Below are 20,332 nucleotides of genomic sequence, written 5' to 3' on the forward strand. Positions count from 1 at the left end.
TTTACTCTAGAGAGTATTTTGCAAAAAAAAAAAAAAAAAAAAATCACTGTTATGTTTATTATATTTTTACTCTTATATAAAAAATATATCATGCTATTATTAGAAAAATGACCTTATGTGCAACTGTATGCAAATCAGTTGTTAATTTTAACTTTTAATAGTTGACATGATTCCCTGTAGTTTATTAGTTGAGAAATATTTTTTTCTTGAGAAAAATTATCATATATCCATGTATATATCCAAATCAAGATTGATTTGCAAGCTTATGAATCTAATCATGAAATTTGTGTCAATAATTCTAAATCCAAGCTGAACTCAAAAGTTGTCAGCACAGTCTTCAAGAAAGAAATTGAACTATTCAAGTTCAATCATTGAAAGAAAACAAAAGTTGCTAAATATTCTAAAGGTTCATAAAAAAGTCAACTCTGACTCGTTGTGTGACCTCATTGCAAAAAAAAAAAAAGCACAAAAGTAGTCTGGTCTGTAACGTGAGCAATATTCACTCTTCTAAGGCCAAATGACAATTTTGAGAGACAGAAATTAAGTTAAGTCAGACAGAAAAATTATCATTTAACGATGACTCAACTGTGAGCAATTGTGGTTGTGGGTTTTTTGTTTGTTTGTTTGTTTGTTTTCATTTAATTGATTAATTATATTGGCCTTTTCATGTTTTGCAGAGATTATAATTCTGACTGTAACCTCTAGGGACCCCATAACACCATTGGAAATACAGGCCTTTCCTTAGTATGAAGAAAATGCCACATTATAATGATAGTTTCCGTTAAAAATGGAAGTATTGCACATCATCAACTGATAAGATCTGCAGCCTCCACTGCAATGACTGATAAGATGATTTTACTTAATTTGCACTCCTTCACTTTCACTTTTTTCTTCTTGGAATTGTTCTTATCTTGTGGGTTGAGTTGCTTTTGAACCAATGGCATTAATTTTGAAAAATATGATTGTATCATCAGCGTGGGTACTGGAAGATGCAGCATGTGTGCACTGATATATCTTCAGAGAGGTGAGATGATGATAGAAGAGGTGAGTCTTCAACAGTTTTTTTTTGTGAGTTTCACTTGTGGCCAGAGCGACAGCTCTGCATCTCACCTTTCCTTTCATGTTAAACTGGCTGTTTTCCATAACATGATATTTTGTGATTATGGTATGGAACATGGGAAGGAGTGGGCAGTTGCACCAAAAAAGGGCACAAAAAAAGTTTGAAAATTAAAGGCGGGCGTACACGGTGCGAGTTCGGACCAGGTTCGGACACTCGGGAGGTCGTGAGATATTGCACACGTTGCGAGTCAGTTTAACTGATAATCGCGTCAAAGCAGCTGGTACACAGCACGACTGTCCTGCACGAATTTTATCCCGAGCCGGCAGCAATCACGTGAGCTTTCGCACTAAACACAGAGGCGTCAATGTTGCATGCAGGCAAAGCTTCAGATAGAAAAAAATGACAGAAATGTGTGTGCAAATTATTTGTTGTTAAGCAGAGAAACAGTATCCTTTCAACATAAAAACTTGAGAGAGAGAGAGAGAGAGAGAGTGACACAAGTTATTGTTTACCTCACTCCCATGACAAATCTTATTAGATTGAAAAAAATGTGGTGTAGGATTTGCTTTGAAACTATTTTTTTCACTCAGAAACTGCTAGTTAATTAATAATTATTCATTAAATAATTACACATAGTAACACATTGAATTAAACATGAAATTTTTAAGTAGAAAGACTAAAATTGTATTTTCATGTAAAACATATTCATTTTTTTTTCAACTATAAATATTGTTTACAGTGAGTTAGGCATTAGTTAAAGTATTTTTCATGTCTCTATCATATATGTTTTAATGTATCGGATACAATATTAAACACAATTTAGAAATATGGAAATCATATTAGCTTTGTTCTATGACAGTATCGCTATTAAGTGAACGTAGAAGTTTGAGCAGATGTGCAATTTCTAACATGAAAACTAATTTATTGTATTCCTCTTATAAAATGTTTATTTAATTGGAAATATTATCATTAATCAACTTTCTGAGTTTGACCAAGTCCATATTTCTGCAGCTATCATGGAAGGTGTTGATGGATAAAGAAGTCAACAGCACAGATGCACTTGATTTCTAGAAAAAAATATGGTGAAAGAAAGGAAGAAAAAAAGGAGAAGACCAATCACAGATGTATGAGGTGCAAGGGGAGGGGCAGGCTTGAGTTTAGAGGTGGCCTTGCTATATCTCACCCACATGTAGGCATCCACTGGTCGATGACACCTCTGGTTGAGGTCGCAATGCGCGGTAATGCGTCTCTGTTGACTTGCTCGCGGCAGGACGCAGCCTCCACCTTGAGCTCATAGGTACGTCTTTGAAAGTTTCTGTGAGTCAGGCTCTTCTTCTTTTCCATCGTTTAGTGTCATCTTGCTGTTTCTCATCTTGTCTGCTGTCTCTCTACATCCTCCCCTCCCCCATCACCAAGTGCCGTGCTTTCTATATCTGGAAAAACATCTTTTGATTACAAAAGCATCCGTGCAAGTGTCTGATTGTGTGTTGAGGTCTTTTCTGACTGCAGGCCCGGAGAGGATGTGTCACTGTGCAGACAGGTTTTCCCCTGTTACTCATGGGCCTCTTTCTCTCGCTGTGTCTTTATGTGGGTCTGACCGATGCACTTGTGCAGTTTTCTAAAGTTATCACCTGCATTTGACTGTCTGTTGTACAATCTATAGGTGATTTTTTTTTGTCGCTCATAGATTTTTGTGGCCTGGGCTAATGTCTGTCATTGGATAATAGTTTTGACATCTGATGTACTGTAGTTTCGTACAATGAAGGGCAGGTTTTGGTTTGGTGATGGGACAGAGTGTGACTTGCGTATCACATTAAGACATTCACGGGCCTGTACGGCAGGTAAGTCAATTGCTCATTGCACTACTGCAGAATTTGCAGTTTTAGATAGACTACATAGCCTTTTCCTCAGTTTCATTCTTCTTATTCTCACGCTCAAATGAGAATTCAACTGCACTAGGGCTTTAGAAGTGGGCGAAGAAAGAATAGGAACTGGTGAGGTATGTGACACTCTTTATTAAGCGTGTTATAGCTGAGCATTAAAATGTAAAACAAATTGGTCTTAGAAATAATTTAGCAAAACCTTAAGAAAGCAAAACAAGTTATTGGTGTGTCCATATGCATTTCATTTAGCATTACTAATTGTACTATAGTCATAAACATAGAAACAACTTTCTGCACCTCTGACCTGTTTCTTGGCAGTTGCTGTGATCACGATAGTTGTAGAATATAGAGTAAATGCAGTTCATGTTTATTTGACTATTTTAGATTTAAAATGTAGAATATGCTTAGCATATCCCATATGCTTTACGTACAATACATAACTAGATCATTTTTGCCAAATCGGCTTGGATTATACGTCTTTTGTGACTTATGAAAAGCAAAAACTTAGTAGCTTTTGGCTATTTGATATTCATTTTTGCATGTTTAAACACTAATTACGACATACTGTTCGATGCATGTATGGTGTAGCTTTAGTACAGTAATATGACTCACTTATATTACAATACACTAGACTATTAATATTGTAGCTTAAAATGTGACTCATACTTTTGTTTAAAAAATGGTACTCACACACACACACACACACCCAAGCTAATGCTACAAATAAAGCTGCAAAGGACCACAGGAGCCTTCTCTGTTTTTTAGCCGAGCGTATTCTCTGTCAGAGGTACCGTTCACCGATCTGTGTTCTGTGGTCATTTACTCACACTTGTTTGTCATCCGAAACATTTCGAAAAATGTCTCTGTGATTTGAAAATTCAATGCTTTTAGACACCAATGTTCTTTAACGATCCTCTTTTGTGTTCTGCCGAAGAAAACAGTCATACAGGTTTGGAATGACGATTGAGTAAATGATGACAATTTTCATTTTTGGGTGAACTATCGCTTTAAATAGGCTAACTTGGTTCCAGAACACCTGACTTGAGTGTGTAAACTCCCATCAGTTAATTTGGACAGTTATGAAAAAGAAGTATCTGCACACACGTTTGATAAATGTTTTACAATATTAATGTCAAGGTTGTTTCGGTTGTTCTTTCATGCTTTGTGGTGTGTGTGTGTGTGTGTGTGTCTCACTTTTAGCCAGTTTAGCATCAATTCTAGTAATTAGAACATTAAGCATCGTCATCTCAGAACAATATGTTCCACAATCCGTCACCGTTGCGTCTGCGCTGAGGGGGAGTGATCGTATCAGCAAGTTTTTGCAGGCATTCGGTAATCTTACTTTCTTTTGTACGCAATTGTGAGATCGATGACCAGAAACAGACAATGGGTCATAGGAATATCGCCGATTGAGATACTTGCATCTCGAACCTTGTACATCTCAGTGATAATATCTAAAAACGGCCATTTTTATTCCAGAATTGACATGTTATTTGGAGAGTCATTCTTTGCACGCACTTCAAGATCGAGTATTGAAATCGTGTCCACTTTCTGCGCGATTGTGAGGAATTAGTACACAGCTGCGATGTAGGCCTACTGTAATCAAACGTTCCACCAGACACCACATCACACTGCTACTACAGTAGATGCATATCTAAACCGACCTACTGTATGGCTTTGATACTGTTGTTGTTGATCAAACAAACTTGAACTCTTACGAGTCTCAGCGTACCGGCATTAGTCAGAGTTTCACATTCTGAAGAGGTCTGTGGCTTCATCGCAGAACTTCACAGAATTTCAAAGGTGATGCAAAATTCGAAAGGCCCTTGCACCTTGACATGACCAGACATGTCCGCCTCCGCTCTGTGCCATACCTAGACAATGCAATTCCAGTTCATGGTTGAATGTATTGTGAGATAGAAATGATTAAACCTTGGTAGAGTTTCATTTTGTGAATTAGTTTGTCAGCCTGATAGCTGAAAGTAGGTTGAAGGTGTTGTGACGCTGATGAGTTCCGAAAAAAACCAACCCTACTGATTCTTCTGAATATGTCTTTCACAATCTCTGAAATTAAGTGAAATGCAAAGTTTCAAGCTTCGGGCTTATCTGTGTTTCACTCTTTCTTTCGGTCTGTCTTTCTGTAAACCTTAACTATGAAAGATTTATTAATCTTGTAAAATGTGCTTGTAAAATGGCAATGATACTGGTTAGGATTAAACTTGTTTAATCTTCTTGTTTTATACATGACTGTTGAATAGAGATTGATATGATTTGTACACTCTACCACGTGCCCTCAAATGAATGGACAAGAATAGCTGAGACAAAACAGTTCATTTGATTTTAGGAAACTAGATTAAAAAAATGGGTAATTGATTTTTTTTTTTTCTTGGCTTGATTTGGACTATCAATGATCTATTTCTTCAAAAATCCAGTCAAGTAAATAAATAAAAATATAAATAACTAAAAGCCAATAAATAAATTGAGTTTGCATCAGAGAGATAGATGGGTTTAAAAAATAAAATAATAAATCTCATTATCAATTGCACTCATGATCAGATGTACTTAATTATCAATAGAAAATGTAATATTTTAATTTTAAATATTTTTCAGCGTTTTTTTTTATTACTATTTGTGACGTAGTTTTATTTTATTTTTATTTAGCCAGGAAAAACCCATTGAGATATTGCTATCTCATCTCAGACCAGGTCAAGACGGCAGCACATAGAGTTTATAACTTTAGCATTTTAATTATTTTCTAATAATATAGCATATTTTGTTGTAGGCTATACAACAACAAATATGCAATTTATATAATTACTGATTTTTGATCATTTTCATTTTATGAGAGATTATTTTAAGATTTGTAGCTGAGAACCTTTTGTCTGTCTCTCTTTCACATAGACTACGATTCCTTTGACAAATTTAAAGAAGTTTCCCTTGACAAACTTAACCTCTGTTTTTTTCCCCCTTCCAAAGGCTGACATGAGATTTCGCAGCTCGACATCAAACCTGATCATCTCACTTCAGCTGCCCCTTTCGCTCTTTGAAGATGATCCGCATTCATAACCCTCACCACGTGCCTTTTCTGCATCAGACGGAGCAGCTCCGTCAGGCAGGGACCCTTTGTGACACGCTTCTCACTGCGGAAGGCCTTTCATTTAAAGCCCACGCTCTGATCCTAGCGCTGGCGAGCAAGCGGCTCAAGCGGCAGTTAACAAACCAGCACGGTCTAGGTCCAGGGTACAGCTGCGCAATAGAAAGTGTCTCTCCCCACACACTCAAGCAAATCTTGGACTATGTGTACAGCGAATCGGTGGAGGTGCCCAAAGATGACCTGGAAGAGCTGCTGAGGGGTGCTGAGTACCTGGAAGTGGAGTCTTTGGTGGAACAGTGTCAAGCACAACTTAGTAGTCCAAATTCCCCTACTAAGACAGACACAAAAGTGGCAAAGTCACTCCAAGACGACAAAACATTCAAGCACACCGAGTTGTCCAAAAGAAGCCACTCTACGGATAAAGACAACCTCGATTGTTCTTTAGAAGATGAGCGTTCTTCCACCAATAAAGACCACAAGAGGTCGGTCCATGATCCACACAAGAAAAGCTGTTCTCCTGTGTCTCTTCAGCCACCGGTGTTCTCCAGAGAACCCGTCATCTCCTCCAGCACCCCATCTTCGACCCCTCGCTTCTGTTGGCCCCCAGTCAGCCCATCTCGTAGCATGGTGTGTAGAGAAATTATGACCTTCCACTCGCTCCGAGCGTACCCGTACCCCACACCCATGTACCCCTTCCTGCACCGCTCGCTCCAACCACATGTCTCTTCCTCACTTATGGGTTATCCCGGGTTGCTTCACCCCTATCACCCTCTCATACACTCTTCTCAGATGACTCAAGACAGTCCCTTTGTTTCGGGTCTAAAAGGAAAGAGCACCTCTATCAGTACAGCTTTAACAGAGTCCGAGTCAGAAAGTCAAGACAGGTAAGAAACGGCTTTCTGAAACGTTCGATGTTGAAACGAAATGAAAATGTTATTGATTTGATCAAATATCCAACCATGTGAAACTGATTTTAAAGAAAGACAAGTGAATAAGAATAGCTACGGTTCTTTTAAACTAGATTTATTATTATTTTTTTAAATTGTCATATTGATAGTGATTTTTTGCTTGATTTGTACTATTAATTATCTATTTTTTTATATACAGACAAAACATAAAGCCAGATACATAAAGAAATTGATGAATGATTCAATCAATGAATAAACAGATAAATAACTAAAAGCCAATAGGCCTAAATAAAATGAGTTTGTTCAGAGAGAGGTGGTTTAAACAAACGCAATCTTACCATTTGAACTTATCACTCATGCTTAATTATCAATAAATATCAATGTACATATTTTTCAAGCAAAACATTTTGCAAAAAATTTGGTTTTAAATGGTAAACAATAGATATTGATCACATTAGCTTGCTATCTAATCCAATGATATTCATGTTTAACGGGTGGCTTAAAGGGAAAGTTCACCCACACATTTTAATTCTGTCATCATTTATTCACCCTCATGTAATTATACACCTGTATGACTCTTTTCTTTCTTTTTTTTCTGTGGAGCATCATATATATTATTTTTTGACAATATTTTTGTCCATACAGTGGAAACTGTTTGGATACCAACATCCTTCCAAATATATTTTGTGAAGAAAGTGACCTCTTTTAAGTGTTCAAATACTTTTGGGCTGTCTGTATGTCTGAGCATTAAAAATTCAATAACATTTAAACATTAAGAAACTATATATATTTTAAACTTTGACCTTCAGCAGCCCAGTGTCCATAGTCTTTTTTTCAGGGAGAAGTCCAGGGTTATGTGACATCTGGGTATTGTCAGCATGGTGAAAGAAATCTCTTTTTACAACGATATTTTCGGCAGGAAGCCACATTATAGTCAGTTAATTCCAGCGGAACACCATAAGTCTGGTAAACACGTTTTTCACCAATGCAACAACACATTTACAGTCATAACCAAAGCAAACACCACAAAATCCAACTTGGCATTACTTTAAAAAAAGGACTGGTTTACTACTATGCAATACTATACTGAAGAAGACCACGATTGCTCGAAATAGACTTTTATCCTGATTGTTTCTAAATTATCTTTATAAAAAATTGATAGAACTCAAAGTATTCTGAGATTCTTTTTAAACCATATTGAAGTTCACATGCACACTTTTTTTTCTTCGATCTCCACTCCAACCAAAAATTTGGATTTATTTGCATTGTATACTTCAACAACAGTACTCTATAGCATGTCTTAGTTAAGTTGAGAAACAAATTCAATCAAGCATGTCAAACTTTTCACGGGTAGTGTATATGCTCTCTTTCTGTACTTTCCAACAGACACTTTTTCCCCAACCAGCCCCCTGTTCCTCCTACATAAATAGTCTTTCAACAGGCTCCATTAAATTGAGTGGAACTAATAACGGCCTCTGGTTCAGTGGCACTGGAATAATAGCTCAGTGAAGACAATTATGGATATATTCTTGTAAAGAAACAATTTGGGGTATGAATAATAAATATTGTTATGATTACTTTTATTCGTAATTAGACGTGTATGATGTATATAGATATGCTTGTGGTCATAAAGATCTGTTAGTCGATATTTTAAGTGTTTGAGCCAGGATAAAAGCACAGAAGCATCATGTGCACTAAATACTGGATATGTCGGGGGAGTGTTTTGGAAAACAACACTTACTATCAAGGCTGAAACTGAGGGGAGCCCCCCAATTATCCCCGACTTTAGAAACAGCAAATATGAAAGTCAGCCATCTCCACCCTCAGAGAATGATGTTCTATTTCAGGCTCATTTTTAGCCAAAGTCTGTTCCACTCCCCAATTCGCCACACACAAAAACAGGTGCCCCATTCAGACAGAGATCTTTATGCTTGTTTTGCTCAATGTGAGTGTAAAATTGAAACTTTTCTATGCATGCACATACATAGAAACAGTACAAACCACCCACTCACCAGTTCATAAAGTTCATGATTAAACTTCGAAAATAATGTAAATTTCTGAGGGCTCTTATAGAATATTACTTCTTATATTTTAAAGAGCATATTATTATTATTATTATTATTATTATTATTTTGGCTCTAAATATTTGAATCGGATATAAAATCAGATGATCTTTTCTTCACACTGTAGATGCACTGCAGGTTGCTTTACTCTGGCAGAGGAAACCATTGTCGACTTGCTTTGTTTCCTGCTACCTGAGCGCAAAACCTTTGTTCTTATACTTTTTGGTTTGTTTTAGACAGAAGGAGGTGATGTAAGTCTAAATTGATAATTGATAAGTCTTAATCGTTTGATTAAACAGATTTGAGATGCATTTGAATGGCAATTTGCCGCCTTGTGTGTCTACATGTGTGAGGCTACAGAGCGCTGTATATCGAGTTTTGTTCATAAATTTCCTCTTTGTATTCTCCACACCTACTCATTTCTTATTATTTTTTATACTTCATCAGGTGCATCCTGAGATGCTTTTTAAAGCGTTGAAGGAATACACATGTAAGCTGACACTTTACTTGATTAAAAGGTCAAATGAAGTAGTAAAGAAAGTCATACCTGGGCATATTTATATTTGTCTAAGGAACTGCTTACAGCATTTAGATCAAAAGTTTTTTAAGAGCGTGTGAAACAAATTCAGGTACGTTTCTTTTAAAACTTTTAACTGGTAGTGCACTTTCTCCTAAATAATAGCACAAATGTGATAACACACTAAGCCTAACAGAGAGCATCAGCAGTAACACCTTAAAGCTTGTGGGTTTCTCACTGACCTTTACCTGCAGGTAATAATTAGCTGTGGTCTAGCTAAAGCACTTGAATGTGTTGAAATACATCTCTAGATGATCTCAATTTGCAGGTGTTAGCTGACCAGATCAACAAGTGGTTAAAAAAACACCAGAGGAAAATGCAGTGACTCGGTTTTTGAAGTTATAAGTTGATGATGAATAAAGTCCTAAAAGCTATTGTCACTAGTAATGCATGGAAAATATGGATATCTTTGAATAAGCGTTAACATGACAACATTTTCCACAGGAAGCCAAAGGTTCAAGAGGAGAGGGAGATATGCTGCAGACACTGCGGTAAGCCGGCCCTGGAAAACCCCTGGAGGCCAACCACTGGGTCATCAACCTCAGGTAATATGTTGTGCAAATGCACAAAAATGAATCTGGAATAATTGCATACACTCATATCTGCATAGAAAAAAGAAGGCATATACTCATGCAGAAGCTTGCAGAAACACAGACTGATTTTGATTTTGCCTTGGATGCATTGACATTGTTCGTAGTTCAGAGGAATGGATGCCCGCAACAGGATGTAAATGTTGTGTATCTCTCAAAGAGCTGAAAGCAATTTAAAGTAGAGATGGTGGCCGTTGCCTCCCTTCCTCTGACAGCAGTAAAAGAAAGGATAGAAGACAGTGGAAAAAATGACAACGTTTTTTGAAATCTAAAATTCATGTGTCTATCAGTTGAACTTGATTCCTATGAAATCTTTTAGCCGGAATTTACCATTAAATGGTTTTTATTTTATTTTACATTTACATGTACAACTATGCATTCAGCAGATGCTTTTATCTAAAGCGTCTTACAATAGAAGAACAAAGCTATTCGTCAAAAGGCAGACAATATTTATAGTCAATGCCAGGCTTATGTACTGTACTCTTAGAAGAAAAGGTTTAATATATAACCTTAAAGTGTTCTGTCAGGCACTTCATACTGTATAGAACCTTTTAGAGGGTCCCATTATAGGATCATTTTATGGATTTAGTTTTAATAAATTATTTTTTTATTTTATTATTCATTTTTTAGTTTAATTAAACTTTGTGAATAAATGGATCATAAATATACTTTTTTCAGTAGACTAAATTTAAATAACATTTAAAACATGAAAATATTATCCAATCATTTAAAAACATTTTTGGTATGAAGCCACCTTTAAAATTAAGTCAGGAACCCTAGGGTTCTATAGAACATTTTATTCTAAGAGTGGAAAGCTAGACTATGACAGGTAGAGCAGAGGTGAAATGCAAAGTTTGTTCTCTTTTTTTTAATATATTTATTTATCTATATATGTGAACTGGATCACAAAACCAGTCATAAGTTCAACAGGCATATTTGTGGCAAGAGACAACAATACATTGTATATATATATATATTTACATAAATACATATAATTTACTTTATTTTTTTATCATTCCTATATCTCAAACAGCACAGCATGGCACTAGCGAATGCCACGGTCATCGGTTCAATCTCCAGGGAATGCATGACTGATTTTTGTGATGTAATGCAAGTCACATTGGGCAAAAGTGTCTGTCAGATGCATAAATGTAATTAAATGATAGCATCTAGCATTATAGATGAGTTAAAACAGCCTGAAACAGAAGTTGCGATAGACTTGATTTTGTCCATGGGGAATTTTTAGATGGTTGTGGTTTGCTACTGGCTGATCACACTTGAGTGACGGGTTGTCCCGCCCTTGCTCCAGTAAACATGTCATCAGAAAAGAGAAGAGATTAAAGGTGCATTATGCAGGATTTTCACTTACTGGAAATTATTTCAGTAATTTCAGCACCGTCCGTTCCTCTTCTCCGACCACCTGGGACAGGACGGCTCCCAGCCCCCTGTTTGACGCATCTGTCTGCAATAAAAAGGGGAGATCAAAGTTAGGAGACTGTAAGAGTGGCCCGTCTCACAGAGCAGCTGTCACTTTGGTTACAGCCTATTGGCATAGCTCCATCCACTGGACCAGATTTGGAGCTTTCTTTTTAGTAAGATCAGTCAGCGGGCTGGGGAGCTCCGTATAATTAGGCACAAACCTCCTATAATATCCTACCAGCCCCAGGAACTGTCTCACCTCCTTTTTGGTCTTGGGATTTGGGCAGGCTGCAATCGCGTCGGCCTTATCAGTTTGGGGACGCACCTGCCCATGTCCCAAGTGGAAGCCCAGATACTGTACCTCCACACTCCCAATTGCACACTTCTTTGGGTTTGCTGTGAGTCCCGCCACCCTCAGCGATCTCAGGACAGTGCGCATTCATTCCAGATGCTGAGATGCAGATGTGTTCCAGCCCGCTGGGAGTCGGGGACCTGGATCCAAGTCTCCGCAGCTCCATGACTGGAAATGACCTGGGTCCCTGCATCTCCAGCAGACAGGCCCAGTTCTTCCCACCGCCCCGCCACCAGAAAGTTGACCAAGAGACTGACAGAGAGAGGGGAGAGGCGAAAAGACGTGGAGGCTCCGGCACTCTCGGACACGTCCTGATCCGTATCCCTGGGAAACCTCAAAGGCAACAATGCTGCCTCTTCCCTGCTGTGGCTGTCGAGGGGGTGCATTGCTCCGCGACCTGGGAATAGGGACGGGATGAGAGAAAGAAGAAAAAGAGATAAGGGCTGGAGAGAGAAACATTAAAGGGGGGGAGTGAAATGCTATTTCATGCATACTGAGTTTTTTACACTGTTAAAGAGTTGGATTCCCATGCTAAACATGGACAAAGTTTAAAAAATTAAGTTGTACGTTTGAAGGAGTATTTCTGTGCGGAAAATACTCCTTCCGGTTTGTCACAAGTTTCGGAAGGTTTTTTTCGAGTATGTGACGTCAGATGGAGCGGAATTTCCTTATAAGGGTCCTAAAGGCACTTCTCCCGGAAGGGCGCGCGCGCACCCGTAGACCAGAGCGACGAGCGAGAGAGCGAAAGCAGTACGCCCATCAAAGCGCTGTGCTCGCGTTGTCAAAGAAAGAAGTGTGTTTTTGGTTGCCAGGGCAAGACAACCCTGCACAGACTCCCGAAGAACCCAGCGTTAAGGGACCAGTGGATGGAGTTTGTTTTTCCAGAGAATCAACGGAGTTCCCTGTTCCCTGCATTTCGACGATGATTGCTTTATAAACAAGGCCCAGTTCGACGCTGGATTTGCAGATTGTCTAATGCTTAAGGATGGAGCAGTCCCAACGATAAAGGTTCACGGTCGTGCGTTGGAACCGGAGGCGGTGAGTAAAACTGCTTCAAATGTCTGTGTGTTGTTAGCTATCGGCGCGTCAGCACAGCAAGTAAACAGTGAACAGCGCTCGTGATTCTTTAGCTCCGCCCACACGGCACGCCTCCAGCCGCTCGTTTTTTTCCGGAAAGACTCGGTACAGCCTATCTTTCTTTTATAAATATAATAAAACTAAAGACATTTTGGAGATATGAAGGATGCAATACTACTCTATAGGTACTCAAGATTAACATGAGATTGACTGAAACTGAGTTTTTCACCCCCCTTTAAGGAGGGGCTCGCCGCCCCCTGTGCATGCCACCATCCTCGGCCAGCTGGATGGCAACGTTCAGTGACGTCGGGTGGTGGCACTGGACCCACTCGGTAGTTCTGCGCGGCAGACGAGTGATGAACTGCTCCAGCACCACCAACCTTTTTCTCACATTGCTTGAGGTCACCATATGGCAGGAGGTTCGCCACAGGCAACTGTTGTGCTGTTACCTGTGCTTCCCTGGACGGCAGCGAAATCAGGCGCACCGGCCTCCTCCGCTTTCTTCTCAAACAGGTCCACAAACGCCTCAGAGCCGTTTTAATCAGAGGTATATGGGAGATGGTGGAGGATGCGTCCGGGGTGACCTCCCAGCCAAGCAAGCTCCGGATGACCCACCAGTCCTCCTCCTACCCCTGGTCCAGCAGACGGAATCGATCCTCCTGCTCCAGTCTGAGGTCCATAAGGGCTTGGTGTTGTGTCTGGTGGAGACCAGTGAGCGATTTGACCAGCTCCGCAAGTGATATTTGTGCTGGCTGCATGGTGGCGTGCACACTTCTTCACCACGGGCTTCGGCACCACTGTCACAATGTTCATAAATAAAAGCGATCTTGCGCATTCAATATACAGTAACAAAGATTTCCAACACATAAAACATGTCCTTAGAGTCTGCAGGCTCTATTTATCCTGTCTCTCCGTCAGTTACTGGAATCAGAGACAGGTGTTAATCATCATGCACTTGTCACCACTCATCTTCGCTCTCTCTCCCCGTGCAACCTCTGCTTTACTACACGCCCCTCGGCACAGTCACATTTGTCTCTTTTTTATTATTCATTTTTTTATTTTTTTTTATTGCTGAAGTAAGAGAGTTGAAGTTTCTTCTGCATCCTATTCTCCTGCAATCCAGAATAGCAGCACAGCTGAACGTTTTTTTTAGCTGCGCCCTCTACTGGACAGGCGTGAATTTGCATTTCTTTCAGCCTGAGACTTATTCATTTCACTTTTGGTGAAAGGACTTTTACATTTGCCAAAAAATATAACGTAACCTGTTTTTAAATATTTTTTTCTAATAAACCTTTTTTTATTTGTGTCATTAAAAACAAACAAGCAACACCAGCCCAGGCGAGAAAAAGTAAAGCAAAAGTAACATAACACATTACTTTACATGAAAAGTAACTAAGTAACACAATTAGTTACTTTTTTAGGGAGTAATGTAATATTTTGACACATTACTTTTAAAAGTAACTTTCCCCAACAATGCAATTAATAAACTTGCTTTTATAATGTTTTACTTTTTTAGGGAGTAATGTAATATTTTGACACATTACTTTTAAAAGTAACTTTCCCCAACAATGCAATTAATAAACTTGCTTTTATAATGTTTTACTTTTTTAGGGAGTAATGTAATATTTTGACACATTACTTTTAAAAGTAACTTTCCCCAACAATGCAATTAATAAACTTGCTTTTATAATTTTTTTATTACAATGCATTTATTTAGTGTTTTTCTGTTTTTTTTCTCGTTATCAGACATTAATGCAATTAAGCTGTGCAATAAACCTGCGGTTAATCTGCTAGGACAAATGTGTGAACTTGAAGGGAAATTACTTCATACATCAGATAAAAAAAGAGAAAAAAAAAAAGATCACATTGGCACCTGTTGGTTAAATGTTCATGAAATGAAAAGTTATTTCTGAGAAACACTCCTGCAACATTTGTTTTCAGATGCTGCTTGGCAACTAATGCAATGACATTCATGCATTGTAAGTTACTTAAGTGTCCAAATACTTTTTAGGGATCACTGTGTAGTCACAATATTGGTTGTGCTTTGTCCTAGGTCACACAGTGATCTCTCATTGTACAGAACCAAATGACCCCTAACCTTCTAAACTAGGGTGTAAAGCTGTGTGCGAGAGAAGACTGTGGCTTCTCGTGGTGCATCAGCACAGTCCTGCGGTTGATTGGCTCTGTGCTCCATGGTGGTTTGAATACAGTACCAAAAGAGAAGTGTCGACTCGTTCTTTTTTCATCCAATTTGGGGTTAGAGCGCTTTTTATGTGTCGAGCTTGTGTGCACGTCGGATCATTTTGGGGTGAGAATGATAGTAACACATTTTTATGAGATGTTATCTTTAAGAGACTATGTAATCTATACTGTATTTAGTTTATCACATACATGTGGGTAGTTTTAGTTTTAAAAACTAGGAAAAGGCGAAGTGTATATTTTAGGGAATGCAGCTTTTTTTTACATCTTGTAGCTTTTTTGCAATTAACTGAAATTGTCCTGTGGATTTTTTAAAAAAAATCATATTCTAATGTAGTCCCTTATTTATTCGCAATTGCATGTCTAATAGTAATTTTAGAAGAAAAGCATGTCAACAACCTATACATTAAGTTCTGAAATATAAGATTTTCTTCCATGAACTCCCATGAAAATATTTGTCACACAACCTAAAAATGTGCTTCACATGACTCTTTCAAACTGACAGCATTTGGTTACGCCAACTCAAGTCATTTTAGGGTACCAGCTGCAAAGTTTCCAAAGTGTCCAGATGGGTTTTGGTTTTATTAAAATGCATTCGATAATTTTAGCCGGCAGTTTTAAGAATGGTTGGGCACATTGTACGATGTCACCTATTCAAACAGCAAACTTGTGCTGTAATGGCGCAAGTTTCTGCAGCAGTTTTATGTTACTGTGCTGCATCCTGGTTTAGTGTTGTGTGAGAGAGTGTGGGGTATGTGGGAATGTGTGGGTGTTTACATATGTGTGAATACAATGTCTGTCATGTGCACGTATGTTTGCTTTCGTTTCACATTACTTTTGTGTTTGCTTTTTTTTCAGCATGCTCCGAAGTGTAAGCTTACACAACCTTGCAAGTGTCCATATGATTGTCATAAACGCTCTCTTAGCGAATATAAAGGCAGAAAGTGTTAACCATGCTTTTTTTTCATACTTTGAGCTGTACAGGGGAGGATGTGGTGTTTGAATGTATATGTGTGTGTGTGTGTGTGTGTGTGTGTGTGTGTGTGTGTGTGTGTGTGTGTGTGTGTGTGTGTGGGGACAGGGAGAGCTCTAAACTAGGCCGCACACCAAGTTGCCACAGGATGTGTTTATCTAAAATTGGGCCCCTCGGCTGCGCACTACCAAAGCTTAGATGTCACTTTATTTTTGACCATAAATCACTTTTAATCTTGACATTTTTACATTTGATATAAAATAAACATAAGATTTGTTTATTATTTGAACAGAACTGGATATTTAACAGCTAGAATTTAAATTCATGTTTTGATTTCTTTCCGATATAGATTCCTTAACTAGCACTGTCATGTTTTTTTGTCTGACTTGAGGAAACTAATCAAAAATATACACACAAAAAAAAAACGTTTAGTCAAGTCAAGATATTGTTGGTATGTCTCTGTCATCATTCGTACAGTTAATACTATTTATTTGTTATTTTCTTTAAATGTCTAAGCATATTAGCATCAGCTATTATATATAGTAAGGTCCTCACAGGTTAATTTAAACATGGAAATTAAGAGAAAGCGTTATGATTATTTAATAATTTAATACTGATTTAATACAAACCTTTCCACAACAAATTATATTATCATCACAGCAATTAGAGTGAACTTATTTCACACTTTGACATTTATTAGTTTTTTGGTTTGTCCATCTTTTGTTTTAATGACAACAGATTTCGAGCTGCACGAACATTCACGGGTTGAGCATCTTATGCGGAATACAGTTTAAACAAAAACATTTTAAACAGAATTTGAGATTAATAAGAATACTTTTGAATACTGTACAGAAGCCCTGAAATGCCATACATTATTCTTTATACATATTTTTCTTAAGAAAGTTGTACGACATATTTCTCTGGCCAGCTGCAAACCATTTGATCAAACATCGTGCAGACACCTCAGGTCGACTGGAAATGAGATTGACCACATCGATAATGTCGATAATGCTGATAAAGTTGTGGTCTTCTGAAAGTGGTCCAAATGAAAATGTACTTTGTATTTAATAGTGAAACAAACAAGATGCTCGAGATCTGCTGTCATTCAAGGCGTAGCCTACTAATAAATGTCTAAAAGTGTGAAATTCAGGTCACTCAAATTGCTGTGATAATATCATTTACAGTAAAATGGGAATGTTTGTATTAAATTAGAAAAATGCCATATAGATGCAGACGTTGGTATATAGTTTATATTGTTATAAATGTTTTTTTTTATGTAATAAAAAAAGCTAAATTATTTTGGTAACACTTTACAATAAGGTCCCATTTGTTAATGTTAGTTAATGTAAAAAATAAAAAAATAGTTCATGTTAGCTCAAGCCCTTTAAATAATATTAACAGAACTTTTGATTTGAATAATGTATTAGTAAATGTTGAAATTAACCTTAAGATTATCAAATGTTTTAGAAGTATTTTTCATTGTCTGTTCATTTTAACTAATGTAGTGTAATTATAATAAATGGAACCTTGTTTGAATGTGTTACCATTATTTTTATATTAAGTCTCCTTTCACTTTCACACGTGGTTAACTGGTGTTTTAACAGGATGGAACAATCATCACCAGCAGCACATCAAATTTAAACATATTTGAGCAGATATGAGGGGCCAAAGAGCTGACCAGCGTCAGACCAAAAATAACCCTGCTTTCTCGCCAAGCACTGACACTGTTTTTGCCTCAAAGACCATGATGATGTGTTGAGAGTTTTAGCCGAATGGTCACTCTTTCTGTCTTAAAAGAACATGCATAGACAACAGGCATATATTTGAACTGATAACTTACACTACCATTCAAAGGTTTGGGGTCAGTCCGAGTTTGTTTTGAAAGAAATAATACTTTTTAAATAATTCAGCAAGGATGCCTTAAATTGATCAGAAGTGATAGTAAAGACATTTATAATGTTACAAAACACTTCTGTTTCAAATCTATTCAATCAAACAATCCTGGGGGAAAAAGTCAAACAAGCAGCAACAGTTTTCAACATTGATAATAATAATAAGAAAAAGAAATGTTTCTAGAGCATCAAATCAGAATATTTGAATGATTTCTGAAGGATCATGTGACACTGAAGACTGGAGTAATGATGCTGAAAATTCAGCTTTAACATCACAGGAATAAATTGTAATAATATTTTACAATATTACTGTTTTTCCTGTGTTTGATCAAATAAATGCAGCCCTGGTGAGCAGAAGAGACTTCTTTCAAAAACATTTTAAAACATCTTATGACCGCAAACCTTTGAATGTTTAGGTTTTGATTAAGTGCTAAAATGAATTTAAAAAAGGGAATCTGCTTTCATGCAAAATAAAAACAAAATGCGTTAAAAAAAACGGGTAAATAGACTTTGAAGATTATATATGTAAACTGAGCCACGTATGACTGTTCAAACCTCTTTGTCTGTGGTTTTCTTCTGAAATGAAACTGCATTAAAAAGATTGTCCACTGATAACAGAGAAGTGTTCTATTTCTAGTCCTCTTGTTCACAGTTACTCACCTACTGTTGTTCTGTCATCACCCGGTTGGCAGGTTCGGGGGAGATGGCGTTCAGGTGTAAGTTCTGTGGCCGAGGTGGACGGGACAGGCGATCTCTGCGCTCGCTCAGGAGGGGTGTCGGGGGAGAGAAGCCTTACCAGTGCAAACAGTGTAGCAAGAGGTTCAGCCTTAAACACCAGCTGGACACTCATCACCGGGTCCACACAGGTACAACCAACATTTAAACCCGTGAGCAGAGTATTGATCCTGAACATTTTCACTTTCTGAGAAATCGAACATTGTGTTTCACTGTATCAAGATAAGATCTGTAATCTGAATCAGTGCTGTTTTAGTAGCATTGAGTTAGTATTATAACCTTTTATATTTTGAATTCATTTTTATTTTCTGTTCTTCCAGGTGAAAAACCATTCGAGTGTCGGCTGTGCGGCCAACGTTCCCGTGACTATTCGGCTATGATCAAGCACCTGCGCACTCACGGCGGCGCCACACCGTACCAGTGCACCCTGTGCCTGGAGTTTTGTAGCAGCCTGGCAGCCATGCAGAAACACCTGAAGAATCACTCCACGCAGGACTTCCCTCCAGACTGGAGCCTGAGCAGCACATACCTGTACAACTGCCACACCTGACCATGCAAAAGCTGGACATTTGAGTCCAGGGGGTTAACATGTGTAGATATAGAACATTTAATACAGTTTTGTTATTTTGAATAATTTTATGAATCTATTTTGAAGCCATTTTACAAATGTGATAATATATTTAATTTACATACAAGGGACATTTTTGCCAATGACGGATGTTTTCTTTGAAGACGTCTAGATGATGTAGATTGTAATTTGCCATTGCTTATTTTCTCAGTGAAATATCAATCATCACAATAGCATACAAAATACATTTATTTATTGAGCTGGTGAAATCTGAAACATTTATCTAAGCACTCACTATGTGATCTATTTACACACTGTATGCAATCTTTTAATAAAAGCATTATGATTAAAACTGAAAGAGTTTGTGGCTTTTTTTTAATCCGTGTCTGGAAATATGCAAATTAATCTACATGAAAGCCTATGAAGAAGAGTATGACAGTTGGCCTATATTCTGAATAAATACATGGTTTAGTCTTGAATCTTTTCCAAGCAGCTGATTTGTTGTCAGCCGAGCACTTTTGGGGAATTAATCTGTTTGTTCAATCTATGTAGGCAATTTATTTCTGTTCCGAATCAATTCGACATGGGAATTTTCCAAGCCCTCCACCTTACCCATCACCACCTGCTTAAATCTGCTAGGGGATTCTCCCTACTTTCCTTGCGGCAGCTCGCATTCTATTAACTGTATTTATTGCATGTTTCTGCAGAAGCCTTAAAGGGATAGTTCACCAAAAAAAAAAAAAAAATCTGTCATCATTTACTCACCCTCATGTCATTCCAAACCCGTACAACTTTCATTCATCTTCGGAACACAAATGAAGATATTTTTATGAAATCTGAGAGCTCTCTGTCCCTCCATAGACAGCTACGCAACTACCACTCTGACACTTCAAAAAGTTCAGAAAGAGATCGTAAAACTTATCCATATGAATTGAGTGGTTT

The 20,332-nt window shown here is 37.8% G+C and overlaps 1 protein-coding gene across 2 annotated transcripts; it reads left to right on the forward strand.

The window, feature by feature from the left end:
- The first annotated feature begins 2,202 nt into the window (after positions 1-2,202).
- Positions 2,203-19,745, forward strand: zbtb32 (zinc finger and BTB domain containing 32). Of its 2 annotated transcripts, none has more exons than XM_081369937.1 (5): positions 2,203-2,357; positions 5,920-6,921; positions 10,030-10,130; positions 18,780-18,953; positions 19,143-19,745. In XM_081369937.1, the coding sequence occupies exons 2-5, from the start codon at positions 5,993-5,995 to the stop codon at positions 19,370-19,372; spliced, it is 1,434 nt and encodes a 477-aa protein (XP_081226063.1). In that variant the 5' UTR covers positions 2,203-2,357; positions 5,920-5,992; the 3' UTR covers positions 19,373-19,745. The 2 variants fall into 2 exon arrangements, with proteins under 2 accessions (XP_081226063.1, XP_081226064.1); XM_081369938.1 differs by lacking the exon at positions 2,203-2,357 and adding an exon at positions 2,543-2,901.
- The last annotated feature ends 587 nt before the right edge of the window (positions 19,746-20,332 follow it).

Source organism: Scardinius erythrophthalmus (assembly GCF_964197995.2).
Source record: "Scardinius erythrophthalmus genome assembly, chromosome: 7".
Taxonomy (NCBI): Eukaryota; Metazoa; Chordata; class Actinopteri; order Cypriniformes; family Leuciscidae; genus Scardinius; species Scardinius erythrophthalmus.

Excerpts from the sequence above, each read along its gene's own strand:
- zbtb32 (XM_081369937.1), top strand. The coding sequence starts at position 5,993 with ATGATCCGCATTCATAACCCTCACCACGTGCCTTTTCTGCATCAGACG. Across the intron at positions 10,131-18,779 it reads CACTGGGTCATCAACCTCAG|GTTCGGGGGAGATGGCGTTC; the intron begins GTAATATGTTGT and ends CCCGGTTGGCAG. Across the intron at positions 18,954-19,142 it reads TCATCACCGGGTCCACACAG|GTGAAAAACCATTCGAGTGT; the intron begins GTACAACCAACA and ends CTGTTCTTCCAG.